The following is a 17,936-nucleotide window of genomic DNA, read 5'->3' as shown; positions in this document are numbered from 1 at the left end:
GACCCCGTAGGATGAACAAAAATCTTCAGCGATAACCGGCCGAGCCCTGGTTCGATAGCGGCGTAAAATAATGGAAGATTTATTTATATCAATATATTAGCGATAAAAACATGAAAAGTAAACCGTAACAGATCGTGGGATCATTAAAATATCGAAGGAGCCTGACGCGTCAGCTCGGTTTACGGTGCGAGACGAGTGACACGTTTCGTCAATTAAGGATCTGTCACGATGAAAAAATACACTCGGCATCAAATAAATCGCACCTCCCGCAACAAGCACTTTTCAAAAGTATGCATCCTCACTTCCCACCAACATTGATACCATTTGAAAGCCTAGTTCATAGCTTAATTTCATTAAAGGAAAGGCTTTTACCCCAAAAATGTGTCTTTAGAAGGATCCAGAGTCACTTCTTCAAAAAATAGGTAGTTACGCTTGAGCCAACTTTTATGGCTATAAAACTGTTAAGTTGGAATTAATCGCTCGCTATCCATCTGTTAAAGAGGACACATGAGGTCATTATTTGGTTTTATAACCATAAAAATTGGTCTCATTGATCCCACAGGTGAGCCCAAAGTGAAGTCATTTTTCAAGTCACATTTATGGTATATGTTAATCATTTATTAAGAAATTAAATGTGTTTTTCTTAAAGGATATTTATTGGGCTTTCAAATAACACCAATATTGTTGGGGCACCATGATGATGTCAGAAGAAAATCTTTAAAGTTCGCGTCGCGGAAGGTGCGATTTATTTGACGTTGAGTATATTTTTGTCGGTTCACCATACAGGGTCATTCCGAGACGGCGGGCTTACCTCGTCAAGCTGCAGGCACTTGCCCCACTCGGCGAGCGTGATGCGGTGGTCGTCGTCGGCGTCGCAGCTGTCCAGGAAGGGCGCGATGCAATGCTCCAGCGCCATCAGCGGCGCGCGGATCGGGAACAGCTCGTGCCGCGACACGAACCTGCGCACAGCCGGCGTTAGCAAACGGTGACCGGGCAATGAAACCTTAAATATGAGCTATCGAGTGTTAAGTAGCAGTAGAGTTTTTGTGGAAATCCTTGAGGGGGAGGCCATTGTCCAACCGTGGACGTCTTTGGGCTGAAACGACCGAACGAACGAAGTTTTTGAGTTTCGACCATAAAGTTAATATACCTAGCGGAATAGAACAACAAAGAACTGAGCGAGCGAGATGTCACTAGCAGCAATACTGTGTGATAAAAAGAGATTTATAATTCGGTCGCCGCACGTCAAACAGAATCGTTTTTTGCAACTATTTGACAGTTCGGTGGCACTTATTGGCACGCTGAAAATTTGAACTCTTTAGATATTTTAAAGATTTTACGTTAGTGAAATCGTGGATGTTTATGAGAAACAGTGCTTTAGAAACGTGTTGACCGGTTCAGTTATTGATTTATTGTACAAAATAGCGAAATAATCCTGACAACTGACACACAAATAACATGCAGTGTCATCCAAAATCGGTTTCGTTTGACAGCTCGTGGTTGTTGCTCCATTCCGAAGAATTATAAACTTGGAATCAGTTTAAGACCACATTGCAAAAGTGGCTTGTCGCGCGATTATTCTACTCTCTCCAAGAATTTTTAAGCTATAGGGAATAATCAGCAAAAAGTACCTAATACATATAAGTAACATTAATATTTCTTCGATATATTTGCATGCTATTGTTGATGGCTGTATAGGTGAACATATTTTGTTATAATCGACTTTCTGTACACCCTATTCAAAGACAAATAAAAATTTCTATTTCTATTGATGGTTTGGAGCCTGGGAGGCCTGACCTGTCGTTGTCGTGCGCGTCGAGGTCGCACCACTTCCAGACGGCGGCGTTGGTCCAGCGGCGCGTGAGGTTGCTCTCGGCCTCGCGCTCCATGCGCAGGTAGTGCGGCGTCAGCTCGCTGCGCTCCGCCATGTCGCGCATGATGTTGAACAGCCAGTCGCGCATGCGCCGCGGGAAGTCCAGCATCTCGCTCTCCGTGCACGTCTGCCGGCGACGGGTAAACGATTAGTAAACGTTGTAGCGGACAGCCGCTCGGGCGTGCGGAAATAAGAAAATACCTTCCGTTTTAAATAAAGGTTTATTTCGGCGGCTATCAAAAAACATATATTTCAAACCTAGAAACAAAAGGTATTCAAAAGAGTAAAAAAGAACATAGACAAAAATATCAAAAGAGGTTGGTCCACCTACCGGTTCCCAACATACTATAATTAAGTTTGCATTTATAATCTACTTCATACATAGTTTAACTTACTTAACTGTTTGGACTGTTGAATTAATTATCATTTTTACTGTACAATTTTTAATATTTAACGACACAATATTCTTTAGCTTGTCTCAAAATCTAATTAATTTAAAGTCAGACACAATTGTTAATAGGTTTGCAACCTCTGCTTTGCCCAGTGGCCGCAGTCGTACCCGAACACCTCTCTTTTGTTATCTAGTCTACACCAATTCAACTTTACGCAACGGGTTGTTTCTGCTTAGACTGCGTGTCGCCATGCCTATACTTCTCTCGCTCACGCCCACTGTCTATAGATCATGTTGTCGCTTTCCGTCCCGTCGCACTGTCACATTTTTTGCTACAACACTGCGCCTAATTTGCATATCGCTTCTACCTGCGTACGCCGTCGTTCTCATTACTACTCCGGATCGCTTGCGCTCGCGCGTCTGCCGGGTTAGAAATATTCGCTCGCCATTGGGCTGTGTTTTATTCGTTGTGGTCTTAGATTATATTAATCTAATGTTGTGGTGCTATGTTTCTATATGGCTACTATGCAATTGCTATCAATCGGCATTCTGTAATGAATAACAGTGCTAATTTAAATAGGGAACGTCAACTATCACTTTACTATCAGAATGTGCGCGGACTAAGATCTAAAACTATATCTTTTTCTCGTAACCTACTTTTACAATCGTATGACGTAGTCGTTCTTACTGAGACCTGGTTAGTGCATAGTGTATCTGACACGGAGTTATTCGACAGTAGGTATGTGGTCTGGAGGCGGGACCGGGACTATGCCCTTACGGGACAGGGTCGCGGCGGTGGTGTGTTGGTGGCAACGCGTAAAGAGTTATCTGTTGTTACACAACAGCAATTCCAGTCCTCCGCTGAGGATTTGTGGATAACATTAACGGTTAAATGTAAAAATACCAAAAAAGTTAANACGATATGAAAATTTTTACTACAATTTCGTCAAAAGAAGATGCTGATGCTCTCCAGGCCGATCTGTTGCGCTTGGAATATTACTGCTTTTGCAACCAACTTGATCTTAATCCCTCTAAATGTTTTGCGGTCACTTTTTCCCGTAAACAAGCCATTCATTTGTCCACATATACACTCAAAGGGACTTCACTTGAACGCAAAACCAGTATTAAAGATCTCGGTGTAACGCATGACATGAAGCTATTATTTGACTCTCATATCGATAATATCGCAACCAAAGCCTGTCAGGCCCTCGGATTTGTGATGCGTAGCTCTGTTGGCTTTACTAAGGCTAAAACACTGAAGATTTTGTACTGCACCTTTGTCCGTAGCCACTTAGAATATGCGTCACAGGTTTGGAACCCTAGATATCAGGTGTACATATCTCGACTGGAGAGTATTCAGAGGAAGTTTGTGAAATTTATCTGCTTTCGCATGAAAGAATCTTATAATTCCTCAGAATACCTACCCCTCTGCAGAAAACACCACCTTCTTCCTTTGGAACTGAGGCGCGAGATAGCGGACGTCACATATTTGCAAAAGATTGCCACAGGTGTAATTGACTGCCCACACCTACTAGCCAAAATATCTCTGAGGGCGCCTCTAAGGCCCATGAGATTTAATCCACTTATTTTTCTTCCGAAGGCGACCACTAACTATAGACAGAATAGCTTTATATGGCGTGCTGGCGACAGATTTAACAGACTGAGTAAGGAACTAGATATTGATTTATTCTTTTTAGACCCCAACATTCCTTTGTCACCGCTAGACCAACATGTAATGTCCCCAAATGACCTATCTGGCGGTAGTGCGTGCGATGTCTCCTCAATAGAGATCGACCAAACCGTAGTTCAGAAGCTACTCTCAAAACTGGATCCCTCCAAATCGGCTGGCCCTGATCTTCTGTCCGCACCGATCTTAATTAACTGTGCCGAGGCATTATCTTTACCAATTTGTCTCCTCTTTCAAAAATCTCTCCTCGAGTGCTCAGTGCCTGGGATTTGGAAATCAGCTTTCATCACACCAGTTCATAAAAAGGGGTCCAAGGTTGACGTCTTAAATTACAGGCCGATCTCTAAACTCTGTATAATTTCAAAGGTATTTGAAAAAATAGTGTACGACCAAATCTATGCTTCACTTAAGACCGCATTTAGTGATTATCAACACGGCTTTCTGAGGGGACGATCGACAGTATCGAATTTGGTCGTTCTTAATGACTATATTACCGAGGCAATGGACAACGGGAAACAGATCGATGTCATATATACAGATTACAGCAAATGTTTTGATCNAAATAAATAAATAAATAAATAAATAAATGTCAGTCAGTCAGTCAGTTAGTTAGTCAGACACCTTTTAGTTATAGTATGTATTTAGATCTTTAAAATGAATGTAATATTTTTGACAGTGTTTACAGTGGAGAAGTGACAAAATCCTTGCCCGTTTACTAAAGCTTGAAAACATACTTGATTATCCCAAAAAACTGTGATAAAATCACCGAAAAAGCAACTTTTATACATCGAAAAATAGTGTGCAATTACATAAAAACCGAACTAACGGGAAAACTTATTCAGCAACCGTAATTCAGTATCGGAGATTCTAACATACAATATTTCCCGTAAAATTGGGTCTCACTCAGCAATTTAGTCACCCCAAATTTTGTACGTTGATTTGAGTGTGTCGACACCTGCCGGTTCTCTTGCTCTTTATAAAAAATATCGAGGAAAAGTGCGAAGCTGGAAGAATTCATCAACAAGTGAAACTATATTAAAGTTCCGAGGGGGAGAGACGAGGGATTATCCTCAACGCGGGTGGCAGTTACACCGAAGTGAAAAAAGGCTGGGAAAACTTGTGAAGATTGTTGCTTGAAGAAAAATATTTGGCCAGTTTCGATGGCCACCATGAGAAATAAAGCCTATTATGGTATGAAATTTTCGTGACATTATTGATAGTACCATCAAAATATTGGTTATTTAAACATACATTTTTATTTTTTTAGCGAACCATATAAAAAATCTGAAAAATGTTCGCATGTATAAAACCAATAAAATTTTTGCAAACAACTACGATGTCATTTCCAGAATTAGATTTTTAATGTAATTATGTAGAATTTTAGATATAAATCACAAAATAAAATGAATGACATTCGTCAACGAGCAGAAGCTTTCCGTCAGATAACAAATTTTCAAATTACATGAGTTTCAGAATTAATATACTTTCAACTTACAAACAATATTATCTTGATGAGTAACAAGCTTACATGTGTAGAGATAGTATAAAATCGTCCTTCTGTCCCATTTCACTGTGTTACTGATGTTTATCTGTCCGAGACGAGTTTTATGAGGTGTTTCTTATTATGGAGAGCTGTTGACCCTCTAATCTCGCCATAGCGGACCCTTTGATTATTTCTAGGTGCCTCTAAAGTTTCAACTTGGTGATTTTTTCCTTTTTTTTCTTTGTTCTTTTTAAGGGACTAAAAGTGTCGTTAGAATTGGAGTCCCGTGTTATTATTTAATAAAGAGGAATTTTGTTCTACACATCAATCATCATCATCTCAGCCATAGGACGTCCACTGCTGAACATAGGCCTCCCCCAATGCTTTCCATGTTACCCGGCTGGTAGCGGCCTGCGTCCAGCGCTTTCCTGCTACCTTTATGATGTCGTCGGTCCACCTTGTGGGTGGACGCCACACGCTGCGTTTTATGGTACGTCGCCTCCACTTCAGAACCTTGCTGCCCCATCGGCCGTCAGTTCTGCCACAGAATAAGTAATAGTACAGGTACAGAAGGATTACTCCGCAAGACGATTTAAATAAATGCGAGTCTTGCTACGACGCGATACAGTGGAATTCAACTCGCACAGCACTACGTACCTACAATTTTATTCACCTACAAGTTTTGTCTCTTTCTATCGCGTGCCTCTGAACTCTTCTTACGCTGTTAGGGTTGCTGTCTAGTAGTGTATAGTAAAATAATAATTAATATACTTATTTGTTATGAGGTACGTATGTAGGTAAGTACGCATTCATTATGGAAAACCTTGGGAGAGGCCTTTGTCCAGCAGTGGACGTCATTAATTTGCTGAAACGAACGAACGCATTCTGAGCAGTAGTCATGGTAGGTTAGGTTCCTATACTATCCTAAGAATTATTGATTACCTACATGGCCAACATACCTTTCAGCATCTTTGGGAAGCGAAAAAAGAGATAAATCCGGTAGATTTCTTTTCGAATTTAAACACCCGAACGCCGCACAATAATATTTCTTTCTCTTTATGTCCATTTTGTAATAATACTTCGATCATAGAATTAGGTACTACAACGCACGCCAGCGTCCTGACGGGCGCGCGCGTGACACTCGACTAATATAATACCCGCCGGCGGGGCGCTTCGCTGTAGGTAATTATCGGATGTACCGCGCGGAGTAAGCCAGGCCTGGTTCTGCGTACTATGTGCCCTGCTCAATTATCTCCATAATAGAGATGTTATCAATAGAATATTGATCAAAAATTTCGGCTGAATTGCACCAGAGGAAAATATGGTGTCCGAAAATCCATGACTCTTTTAGACCGAACGTGAACCATTTTGAATGTCTATGGTTGTTAAAGTAAACATTGGAAGCTTTTGTCCAGCTATGGACGTCCTTTGCTCACAACAAATGTCGATAATTACCTAATAGTTTAGTCATTTGGTAGTTTTACCTGGAAAGTTTTCCGGAAGTAAAGAAAATTGTAAGAAAAACTGCTACAAGGAAGTATTTTTCCAATATGCCGGCGCGAGCGGCAACCATGCGAGGTCACAAAGTTGAAATTCGTAAAGAGCACATCGAAATCTATATAAATACCAATTTTCATTACTTCCGGAAAACTTTCCAGGTAAAGCCATTATTTTGTACCAAAAGACTGGACTATAAGTAAAACAAGGCAGCAAGTCCAAAAAGGCAAAAGGCAAAAGCAGTATTCTCGAATCGCGCAACAAGATCGCGAAATCAGATATGAAAAAGCTATGCACAGAATCAAATCGGACAAATCTTATTACGGCTGTAAGCATGCTCCGACGATTCGCCCCACACTTGTACTTATCAAATCGACCCTTTTTAGTGTTGCTAAAGTATCGACAGCAATGACAGTAAATAAAATAAAAAATTCCGTTACTAAAGTTACAAAATGACTAAACGTACTTCTATTTTTATCGACTAGAAAAAAATAACGCGCGCGTCTCTGTTCCAAAAACCGGGATAAAACTATGTTATGTCCTTTCCTTCTTTCTTTCTTTTTTTTTTAAGCGTAACAGATAGACATAGTTACTTTCACGTTTTTATTATTATTAGTAAGGAATAGTAGAAAGTATCAAAGAAGTACAATATTTTCTATCACCGGCTGTTTGTATTCAATCTGGAACAGAATGACTAGTGTCATCCGCCCATCTTGTAAGCGGTCTAATTGCTCTGTGTCTATTCTCATTTGCAATTACCATATTATTATGGGTCATAATAATTTTGAGATATAAATTGTTAAATCAAATATCACAAGAAACTTATCGGAAAAGTATTCATTCTTAGAACTTACGGGCGCTAGTTTTTAACCCTTTCACGCATATGGGACACATTTGTCCCCGCATAGTTTTTACGATTTACAGTAATACTAGTTAAGTTAAGCCCTTTGTAGTTTAATATTCTTTAATTTTATTTTTATCTTTTATGATTATGCGCTATAAATAATAAAAAACGCGATTCCTTGTGTAAAAAAATACTGGCACAAAATGTGAAAAAAAAATTCGTTACACGTCAAAATTAAAAAATATTTTAATATTACTTAGCAGCTTTTTGGCCATTATTTTTCTTCCGATTTACATTCACTAATAAGTATAATTATCGTTTTGTTACATATTTTCGATTTTCTTCGTATGCATAATGAATATTATGTAAAAATCTGTATTGGGACACGGGTGTCCCTATGTGCGTCAAAGGCAACTTGGTTCTTACTAGGGATATTGTTTGCCTCAGTATAATTTGTATGTTTATATTGATGTTTTATTTATAACTAGCTGACCCGGCGAACTTCGTACCGCCTTAGCGTAGAGATTTTCTTAATATTTCTTTCCGTAAGAACCATCCTTGGACTTCCACAAACATTAAAAAAAAAAGAATTATCGAAATCGGTTCAGCCGTTCACACGTGATGCCGTGACAACGCGAAACGGGTTTCATTTTTATATATATAGATTCATACGTATTTTTGTACATAATTTGTCTTCAAATCGGCTTGAAGAAATTTCGCTCAGGAAAGACGAAATTGAGAAGTCATGATGACTGACAATAGTGACAACGAGGATGGTTTCCTCCTTGATGAAAGGGTGTCTACTGCTGGACAGAGGCTTCCCTGAGGATTTTTACACCAATCGTTCTTGTGCTGTTCGTATACATGAATGTATATGAGCCGCACAGGAACATGAGGCCTGCCACACTACGTCTTCCTATCCGTGGGCGCCATTCGAGAAATTTTCTGCCCTAACGGCCATCTCTTCTGCGAGCTATGTCCCCTGCCCATTGCCGCGAAAGTCTGGTAATTATGTGGGCTATGTCTGTTACTTTGAGCCTCCTGCGGACTTCCTCATCACCCTTTTGGTAACTTTGAGCCTTCTCATAAGCCTCATAGTAGTAAGGAACACGTCTTCGTTCCGTGCGTCATCGCCGCCAAGCCAACACACATTGGTCAAAGACTGTCAGTCAAAGGTCTGACTTTCAGACACTGCGGTATTTTGGATAAGAAGATGTGGCAAAGCCTCTCGGATGCTGTCCCCCAAGTAAGATTCAACGATTGTAGTCACGGCACGGCTGAGACCTTGGAAGACCTAGAATCAATGCTCTATGGCCTCAGCAGAGGCTCTCAATAAATGGGATTTAAAATAAACATGGACAAGACGAAAAAATTATCTCAAATATCCGTGTTACACGCACCCCTCTAAAAGCTGGAGACTCTACACTCAAAGTTGTTCTTGAAACTAACAGTCTAGTTAGGTAGTTCTAACTTCAAGAAAGAGGTCTATGATGAGATGAGGATCAAATAGAAAAATACGTAAGATATGATGCTATCTATTTTAAATTTCTTATTATAAATATTAAAAATAAGCTTATTGATTAAATTTGATGTGTATTTTTAGTGTGATTTGTATTTATTTTGCAATAAAAGCGTTGAAGTATTTTATTTTCAATATATGAGGCAATGTATACCTTAACGCATATAGGGACATATGTGTCCCCGACTGAAAAACACTGAAATACATAGCACTTATACTTTCTGTACTACTTTTATCTTAAATTAGGCTAAAATAAATAGATATAACCAAAGAAAAAATAATTTTATGGTTTGGAATAGTTATAAGCGTGTAAGGGTTAAAAAACTACTCAAGACGATTTATATTGATTGTATAAAGAAACTCCTACTTACTATCCATTAAGATAATATGATAATTTATCGATAGTCGTTCCTCCTGAAAGCCCAGCCCTTCCTCTTGCCGTTTCTTTCCCTTACTCGACCGTTACTTTTTATTATTCGCTTTTTTCTGTTTGCCAACGATACCGGCACCGCTTATAACAAGGAGTGCGTATTAGAATCGCTGAGCACAAAAAACGTACGTAAAGTAGGTAAAGTCCACTGGAATTGAGATTGAGAATTCAAATGGAATGACTCAGTACTTGAAAAGAAGTATAGTTCGCAGAACTGACGGCCAATGGGGCAGCAAGGTTCTGGAATGGAGGCCGCGTACCGGAAAACGCAGCGTGGGACGTCCTAGGTGGACACCTACAAGGTGGACCGACGACATCGTAAAGGTAGCAGGGAAGCGCTGGACGCAGGCCGCTACCAATCGATCAACGTGGAAAGTATTAGGGGAGGCCTATGTTCAGCAGTGGACGTCCTATGGCTGAAATGATGATGATGATAAAATCATCTCTGTGGCTTAGTATTAAAAATCATTTAATTTGTGACGGCTTGTTATAATATTGCAGCAGCTTGATTTTGTGTGAAGAAACATGAGATATATAAGGTGTTATTTTTTATACTGATCAAACTTTACCAACACATCTAATAAAATCATACAAATACAACCCAAGTGTTTTTAAAAAAAAATTCAGGCTAGTTTTCGAGTAAAACGACAAAGAATGTTTCGAAAAAAATAAAAAATAAATCATCCTTTGAGCGCGATGAGTACTCGTTTACGCACTATCGTAGTAGCCGGCCGAGGGCGACGACCGCTGCCACGTGCCGCGCCGCGTGAGTCGGCCATATTGATATCGCTGCCAGTCGCTCCGCGCCCATAGCCCGCGCCGAGCCGCCGATCGGCATGCGGGAGCGCAACAACTTACAACATCGTCCCAGTCCGTCCAATGTCCCCTAACGTATTGCAGTGTATGTGCGAGTTATTACAATGCCGCGCTTGATAAATAACAAATCGCAGGTGAAATTATGTTTCGGGCACACTGACTGGCCGACGAGAAACATTGACGAGTCGAAAACCTTCACACCTTGCCGTATCCTGACTTGACGAGATCCCGTGCGCTTCGAGGACGAAGTTCTGGATTTCAATTTCAATCACCGGCACAGTGCTGGCGGTACCCAGATGCGAGCGCCGCAGACGGCGGGTTTTGCGTAAAAATACGGAATGCCTTATCAAGGAGTTGTTGCCAGAGGGCCACGACCGCGACCGTGTTCTATCGATGGATATTGCGGAGTCTACCTAGGTACATACCTACAGTGTGATTTGGACAGATGAGTGCTTGTTTACGCGAAAGGGACTTTTTCCGTAAAAAAGTTAGTGCGCGAATTGTGAATACAACATCCGACGTGGTGTCTAGTGAACAGCAAGCAAGTGTGCAGCCCGGAAGCATTACCTCAATTCGATCGTGGCTAGATTAGACAGTGCAAGACAGTGTTTACGTGAACAAAGTACAAAAAAGGCTTGACGTTCAAAATGTATTGTGATTAGTGTAATAATAACCTAGGAACTTTAAATAACAACATTCAAAATCGGTAAATGTGTGAATCAATGAATCTAAAGTGTGATGGCAAATCATAATTTAGGAATTAAAACCAGGAAAATTGATCAGTGAGTTTTATTTACAAGACCTATTCATATTCAATATTAGGGTGCATTTCCACTGAAGCGAAGCGAAGTAGTAATAGGTATGTACCTATAAATTTTTTATTACGTCTCTAAATAAATTGCGTAGGCATTACGAAAACGTAGATATTGAATTCCAATTTCTATCCTTTTTTAAATTTCTAGTTTAACTCGCATGATTCGCCTCGGTTCGTTGGAAAAATCCCCCGCTATTACACTAATGAAAATACACTTATTTACCTACTTATGTGGCTAGATTTTGTTTCTCCCAGCGCGTAGTACGTATTAACATGACGTAACATCGTACATACTCACGAGTGATAATTTTTGGTAACGTGGGTTTAGTGTAATCTAACCTTAATGTGTGTGAACGTTGAATGAACGCGCGCGGCCATTGTTCGTACTCGTATGAATGAAATGAGTAAAGAAAGAGAGAGAGGCAGTGAGTGAAGACAGGATGGTTGTAAAAATAATATCTTTTTTTTGTTAGGAAAAGTAAAAACAAAAACTAGCCTGAATTTATTTTTAAAAACACTTGGGTTGTATTTGTATGATTTTATTAGATGCGTTGGTAAAGTATGATCAGTATAAAAAATTACACCTTATATTAGTTAAGCCACAAAAAAGGCAGACAGTCACTACAATAGTTAGTTACTGACCACACATTAGAAAAAACAATGCTCATCTACCGCGACTTCGTACGCGTGGATCCCGTTTTACCCCCGTAGGAGTGAAGTTTCGTAAAATCTTTTCTTAGCGCATGCTACGTCATAACATCTACCTGCATGCCAAATTTCAGCCCGATCCGTCCAGTGGTTTGGGCTAATAATTATTTAACTTGCTATGTCATATGAGTTATACACCTAGGACACCAGTATCGATTAATACTAAACCCTACTCTACCCACTTTCATTTTGCGCCAAAATCGTACGATTACACAAACATTTTGTAAAGATAACGGCACAATAGTACCCAATAATAAAACGTAAAATGGGTTGTTCACACTCAAAACCTCCCAAAGCAGAAGGTACTTTTATCCTGCAATGATTTTTAACAAGCAGAGATATTGACAATTGACAATCGTCAAAATGTTTGGAGGTCCATTCAAGTTTTTAAAAATGGAATCAGTTTTTTTCTTTATCTATCTGTCACAATATTATAGCCACAAAAGTACTCCAAGAGTTTCCAATCCATTTTGAATTGCATTTTAATGTTTTAAAAACAGTGTGATATTCTCTTGACTGTACTCATTTTTATAGCAACGCATCCTTTGTATCAATAGCCAAAAATCATTTCAAAGATCAATTTGCCTTGCTGCATCATGGATTGGTTACTACGCGTATTATGAATTCATCAGAGAGAAATCATTTGAATGTGAATTTCAATATTCGCTAGGCGATCCTATTTCCCAATATCTACCATCATGGTTTCAGTCAAAAATATTTCAGCATTTACTATTTGGCCAGCGTAATTATGCCAGTCAGTGTCTGCCGTAAAATACGGAAATGTCTAATTTGCCATTGGAACGTTTCACGCCATAATATTATCATCATTTTCGTGGTTTCATTGAGCAGCAAAAACATCGTGATAAAGGGAAATGAGCAAGCAATTTTGAAATAGGCGCCTGTCCGCAAAATGTAGAGAAGTTTAATTAAAGAAAACAGGCCTTGTTAACTAATATATCTGGGCAATAACTGAGCTGGTAAGAGCCCTACGCGAATGAGGGCAAGCTGTTGAAAGGCCAATTTCTATTTTAAACCTACTTTACTATTATTTCAATTGTCCTTAGTTTGAGGTAATATTATACCTACACAGTGTCGTCTGAGAGTACGGCCTGGTGACCTGGAGCACAGGTTTCCACTGAAACCGCTTAGGCTCCAGTCCTTCACTATTTAGGTTACAAAATGTATTCATGTTCAAAATACATTCATGTCCAAAATGTAATTTAGGTTAATGAAAATTCTTAGAATAATTTATTTAATGCCAACGCAAGCAGACCACAATGGACAGAATGACGTCACATTTATTCACACATTTGACTCTTAGGCTGAATTGCACCACCTTATTTTAACCGTAACATTATCCGGTACTATTTGTATGGAGTTTGACAGATTTTTGAATATTGTTAAAGTAAAAGTAAGTTGGTGCAACCCAGCCTTAAGATCAAATTGTCGTAATCACCGTAAGAATCAGTGTACTAAGTTATTTACTCCCGAACGGGATTTATAAGGTAAACTTGCGCGAGTTCACTTTCTTTGTGTCACACTGTATTCCTGTGCTAAAGGATGTGGCCTGAGTCAAAAGCGAAGCTAATGAATAACTAAATTATTTCATATTGTTACAGTTATAATATTACTAAGAAAGAACACTCTCTAATGATTTGTTATAATTTTGTAGAAGTGCAGTGTAAAATGTCCAAGGATATTCATTATTATTATATGTTGAGTACTGTTTATTGTACGGTTGTCAACTTGAAATTGAATATTTACGAAAAATTTGATATTAAATAATGCAAGTTACCTACGATGGCTGCGGTGGTTAATACAATTAATTTCTTTTAAAGAACTTTTAGAGAGCACTTGTACACAATTTTTATTACTAACTCTACCAATACTTCAGGACAAAAATGTGGGCCAGTGCTGAAAAGAGCAGTGTAAAAAAAATCTGTCACTATTTTACTCGTAGCATAAAAAAATCTAACTTTTCTTTGTCAAATAAATCGCTCTTTCGCAAGATGATCGCAGGTCGCATAATAATAATTATGACTATCACAATAAATTCAGGGGAAATAAATTACAGTCTAATACTAGAGTTTTTTACTTAGACCACACTTAACTCGGGAATAGTTTAAATTGCTTTTTCAGACACAGCCCGTCTATTCGTTGTGCAGCAAACTACTAACAATAGTTTCTTCACGATAATAGTTTCAGATCAAGTTTAAACGTATTTTGTCCTTTACCAATAGGAACTTGCTGATTTCAGCTAGTGTGGGGACAATTTAAACCGGCGTTTATTGTTTAAATGAAATTATTAACTGTTAACTGGAATTAGAGTATAAGAATGGCGACGAACGAGTATTTTTAAATGTTTGATAATTTAAATAGGTGTATTATTAAGATAAATTGTATGGCTTTCTTTAAAGTCACTTTTTGTTTTTGGTCAAAAGGCTTATCAAAGGTTTATTAATATTATATCAATGTTAGGTTAGGTTATTTAAATGAACCTAAGTATAGTATTTATTTATTTGTACCTACCAAAATGGTAAAAATAAATACTTACTTAGTAGATACGTTGGCTCCATGACCTGATTTCACTTTTCAGCAACTAGGTAAGAAATTTGAATGAACATTTTCTTTAATGCTAATTATATTTACTTGTACCGAAAGGAAAATGCGAATGATCAAAGAAAAACGTTAAATTCCACTGGAATGTTTTAAAAAATCTAATCAAAAACTAAAATATTTTCTAATCGCATGTTAATAACTCTAATAAGGTTATGAAACTAAGAAAAAACTTTTGAACTCCATCTAATAAAGTCATGAAAATCATACACTGGTGGTAAGACTATGTACGTACATTGTACGTACACGTGCCTATTTACATGAATTTATGTGTAAAATGTGAAATAGACAATTTTTACTTGTATGGTATTGTTAGTATAGTGATGACCAGAACAGACGGTAAAACGCAACTGCAACGAAACTACAACTGCTAGTTACTTTTGAGTTGCATCTAAGTTTCTGCCATAGCTTCCGTTGAGAGACCACACAATATGACGCGACCAGTTTGAAACTTTCAGTTTTAGTTTCATTCATCAGAATCATCATAAAGTTGCAGTTTCGTTGCAGTTGCGTTTCACCGTCTGTTCTAGGTCTTACGCAGTTTTAAACCAACCGACTGTGTATGATGCAGAAATGACAGCTAGATGCATAATAGTCTACAATCGTATCAGCAAAAAATATGAATTTGTTTTTATTACACACTTTATCGCCAACTGCAATATTTTAGTACTATCTATGTATCCTTCGTAGTTCTAATGGCACAATAAATACTATCTATCTACCTTTCCATCTCACCTTTTATTTACAACTCCCATCAAAGCAAAAGCGAATGCCGGCGAAAGTACAAACAAGACACCCTCGCCCTATTTTATGGCCATTCCTAGTAATATTTAGCACAAAAGCAACGAATTACACATTCAATACACGTATTTGTACGCGTTTTTCGGTGCCCCAACCGTGAATTCCCTGGAAACCTTTTCAATAAGGAAACTTAAAATGATCACTAATACGCTGTGAGTGGCAGGCACATTGCCCTTACCGTGAAAAGGCGGGGAAAACGCCAAATAGGGTAAGTTTAAATGCATTTTAGGTGTTATTGTTAAGGAGGCGACAAAGGAGATCAATTAGATAAGATTTATCGAAATTAGTTCCTAGTAGAGGGCATTTAGCAAGCTGAAGTGGCAATGGGCAGAGCACATAGTACACAGAACTGCCGATGGGGCAGTAAGGTTCTGGAATGGAGGCCACGTACCGGAAAGCGCAGCGTAGGATATCCACCCACAAGGTGGACCTAATAAAGGTAGCAAGAAGGCACTGGATGCAGGCCGCCGCCAACCGGCCATTGTGGTAATCATTAAGGGAGGCCTATGTTCAGTAGTGGACGTCCTATGGCTGAAATGATGATGATGATGAGAGGGCATTTAATACTCAATATGTTAGACGTTAGTCACCAGAATTATTATGACTTCAATTGTAAAAGCAACTTAGAATGGATTCAGGTACCTAATGCTATTCCTATGGTAGGTAATGGTAACGCTCATCATTGAATGATCTTGAATATTCTTGTAAAAGAACAAACAGCCTTGCTTGCAGATCTTCTTTACACATTTTTAGTTCTATTTTCATTAGTATTATAGGATAAAGTTACGGGATATTGACGCTTCATATACTTACCTACCACAACAAGCATGATGTGGCAGCTGTCAGCTTTGATAACTATTTCTAATTAAACAAAAAATAACTATTACAAACAGAATAAACCTCACAGCAATCATCTCAATACACAGCAAACCTAAAGGGTGGGGTTCATCGCCCTCGGCTGCAAAAAGCAGGTGCTCTGCCCGAGACGTTTCTTACTGCGTGACACAGAAAGATACTGGCCCTTACTATGATCTCGTAGTTTTTTACTGATGCTATAATAAAAAGATATTATCTTGTTTAATAGCGGTTAGGAAAAAGAAAAAAGAAAAACTTAATAAAAACTAATATGACAAACATTTTGTAACATGCCCATCATAATGAATGACTTAGCTCAGTATTAAATTGCAACCAATATATCTTATGTTATGTACCATGTCACTATTTTCAGTGGGCTCCATTCTAGTGAGTGTCGTGGACTGTAAAGTACGTAAAGATGTCAATTAATCAATTAAATAACGTAGGTACTAACAGGCAAGGATAGAAATAGTTGAACTGTATTACATTTTTAGAAGAACTAAAAAACAACGCATTTAATTAATGGGTAGTTATTTATAGAAAGAAGAAAGGAAGTACCAATTTAAATGATCGAAAACGTCAAAGGGTTCAATCAAGTTGAAATTCCTTTGATCCGGAGTCAAATTCAACTTTAAATATCCGCTTTTTTTGGAGAAAATATTGTAATTACAATTTGTGTCCGAAATCTCTCCGGAGTTAACTGAATCATTGTAAAATTCATTAGGAATCTCTTTTATAAATAATAAACAGGACCTTATCAAAAGTCTGCGAAAGTCTGAAAACTTTGGTTTATAAAGTCGTAATTGAGGGCTACCTTAATTACGTTTGATTTATTCTACCGACGTTTCAGTAGGTCACCGTCTCAACTTTCATAAATTTACCTAAGGTTTTGAATATTTTGGTAGTGTTACTTTAGAAATTCTAAGTTTCCTCTACACACAGATCTCTATGATCTGAGCCTCTACAACATTTAAAACACGGATTTTTGTATATCCTTGAGAATCATACACTTTTTTTTTCATTAAATGACCCAAGTCTTCGATCCAAATCCAAGACTCAAAGAAGAAAGTGAAAATTTTCAACTTTAGCACTCTTAAAATTAGCGGTGTATAAATAGAAAAGAAGAGGTTAGGTCCTACTGTTAATATTATACATAATTAATTTATTCAAAATATGATTTATTCCACTTTAATCTTTGTCTATCATACTGCATTATCTTGAGCTGCAGTGTTCCGTTCATCTCCAATTGGATTCAGTGTAAACATCTTCCAATTTATTTTACAACCCCGTCTGGATATAAAATTACAGCAGCATCATCTGTTTAAACTTTAAAAGCAGCACGTGTTTACGGTGCTTCGTCGTTTTCACCACAACCTAACTAAAATCAATCACGAAAGTGGTTGAACTCTGCAACAAAATTTCAAACTACAACTATACCTATCCCTCTCTCTCTTGTAAGCAGCTACGAATGTAAGACAGAGACGAGAAGATTGGTCTTAATGTTTCGAAATGAAATCTTACGGAGTAGCTCGCTAGTTTTCACTGTAATCTACAAGTTTGTAGTTTCTGAGATCTTGTCGTTGCTATGGTGATGGGATAGAA

At 38.3% G+C, this 17,936-nt stretch overlaps 1 protein-coding gene across 1 annotated transcript; it reads right to left on the bottom strand.

Moving 5' to 3' along the window:
- Window positions 1-760: 760 nt before the first annotated feature.
- On the bottom strand, window positions 761-2,045 carry LOC114366379 (SPARC-like). Its single transcript, XM_028323242.1, has 2 exons — window positions 1,798-2,045; window positions 761-959 (listed from the first exon to the last, which is right to left on the bottom strand). The coding sequence occupies exons 1-2, from the start codon at window positions 1,980-1,982 to the stop codon at window positions 776-778; spliced, it is 369 nt and encodes a 122-aa protein (XP_028179043.1). The 5' UTR covers window positions 1,983-2,045; the 3' UTR covers window positions 761-775.
- Between the last annotated feature and the right edge of the window lie 15,891 nt (window positions 2,046-17,936).

This window comes from Ostrinia furnacalis, unplaced genomic scaffold (genome assembly GCF_004193835.3).
Source record: "Ostrinia furnacalis isolate ACB-3 unplaced genomic scaffold, ASM419383v2 OfSCF0629, whole genome shotgun sequence".
Lineage (NCBI taxonomy): Eukaryota > Metazoa > Arthropoda > Insecta > Lepidoptera > Crambidae > Ostrinia > Ostrinia furnacalis.
The sequence above is the reverse complement of the archived record's forward strand: the minus strand, read 5'-3'. Positions and strand labels throughout refer to the sequence as shown.

Excerpts from the sequence above, each read along its gene's own strand:
- LOC114366379 (XM_028323242.1), bottom strand. The coding sequence starts at position 1,982 with ATGCTGGACTTCCCGCGGCGCATGCGCGACTGGCTGTTCAACATCATG. Across the intron at positions 960-1,797 it reads GACGCGCACGACAACGACAG|GTTCGTGTCGCGGCACGAGC; the intron begins GTCAGGCCTCCC and ends GGCTGTGCGCAG.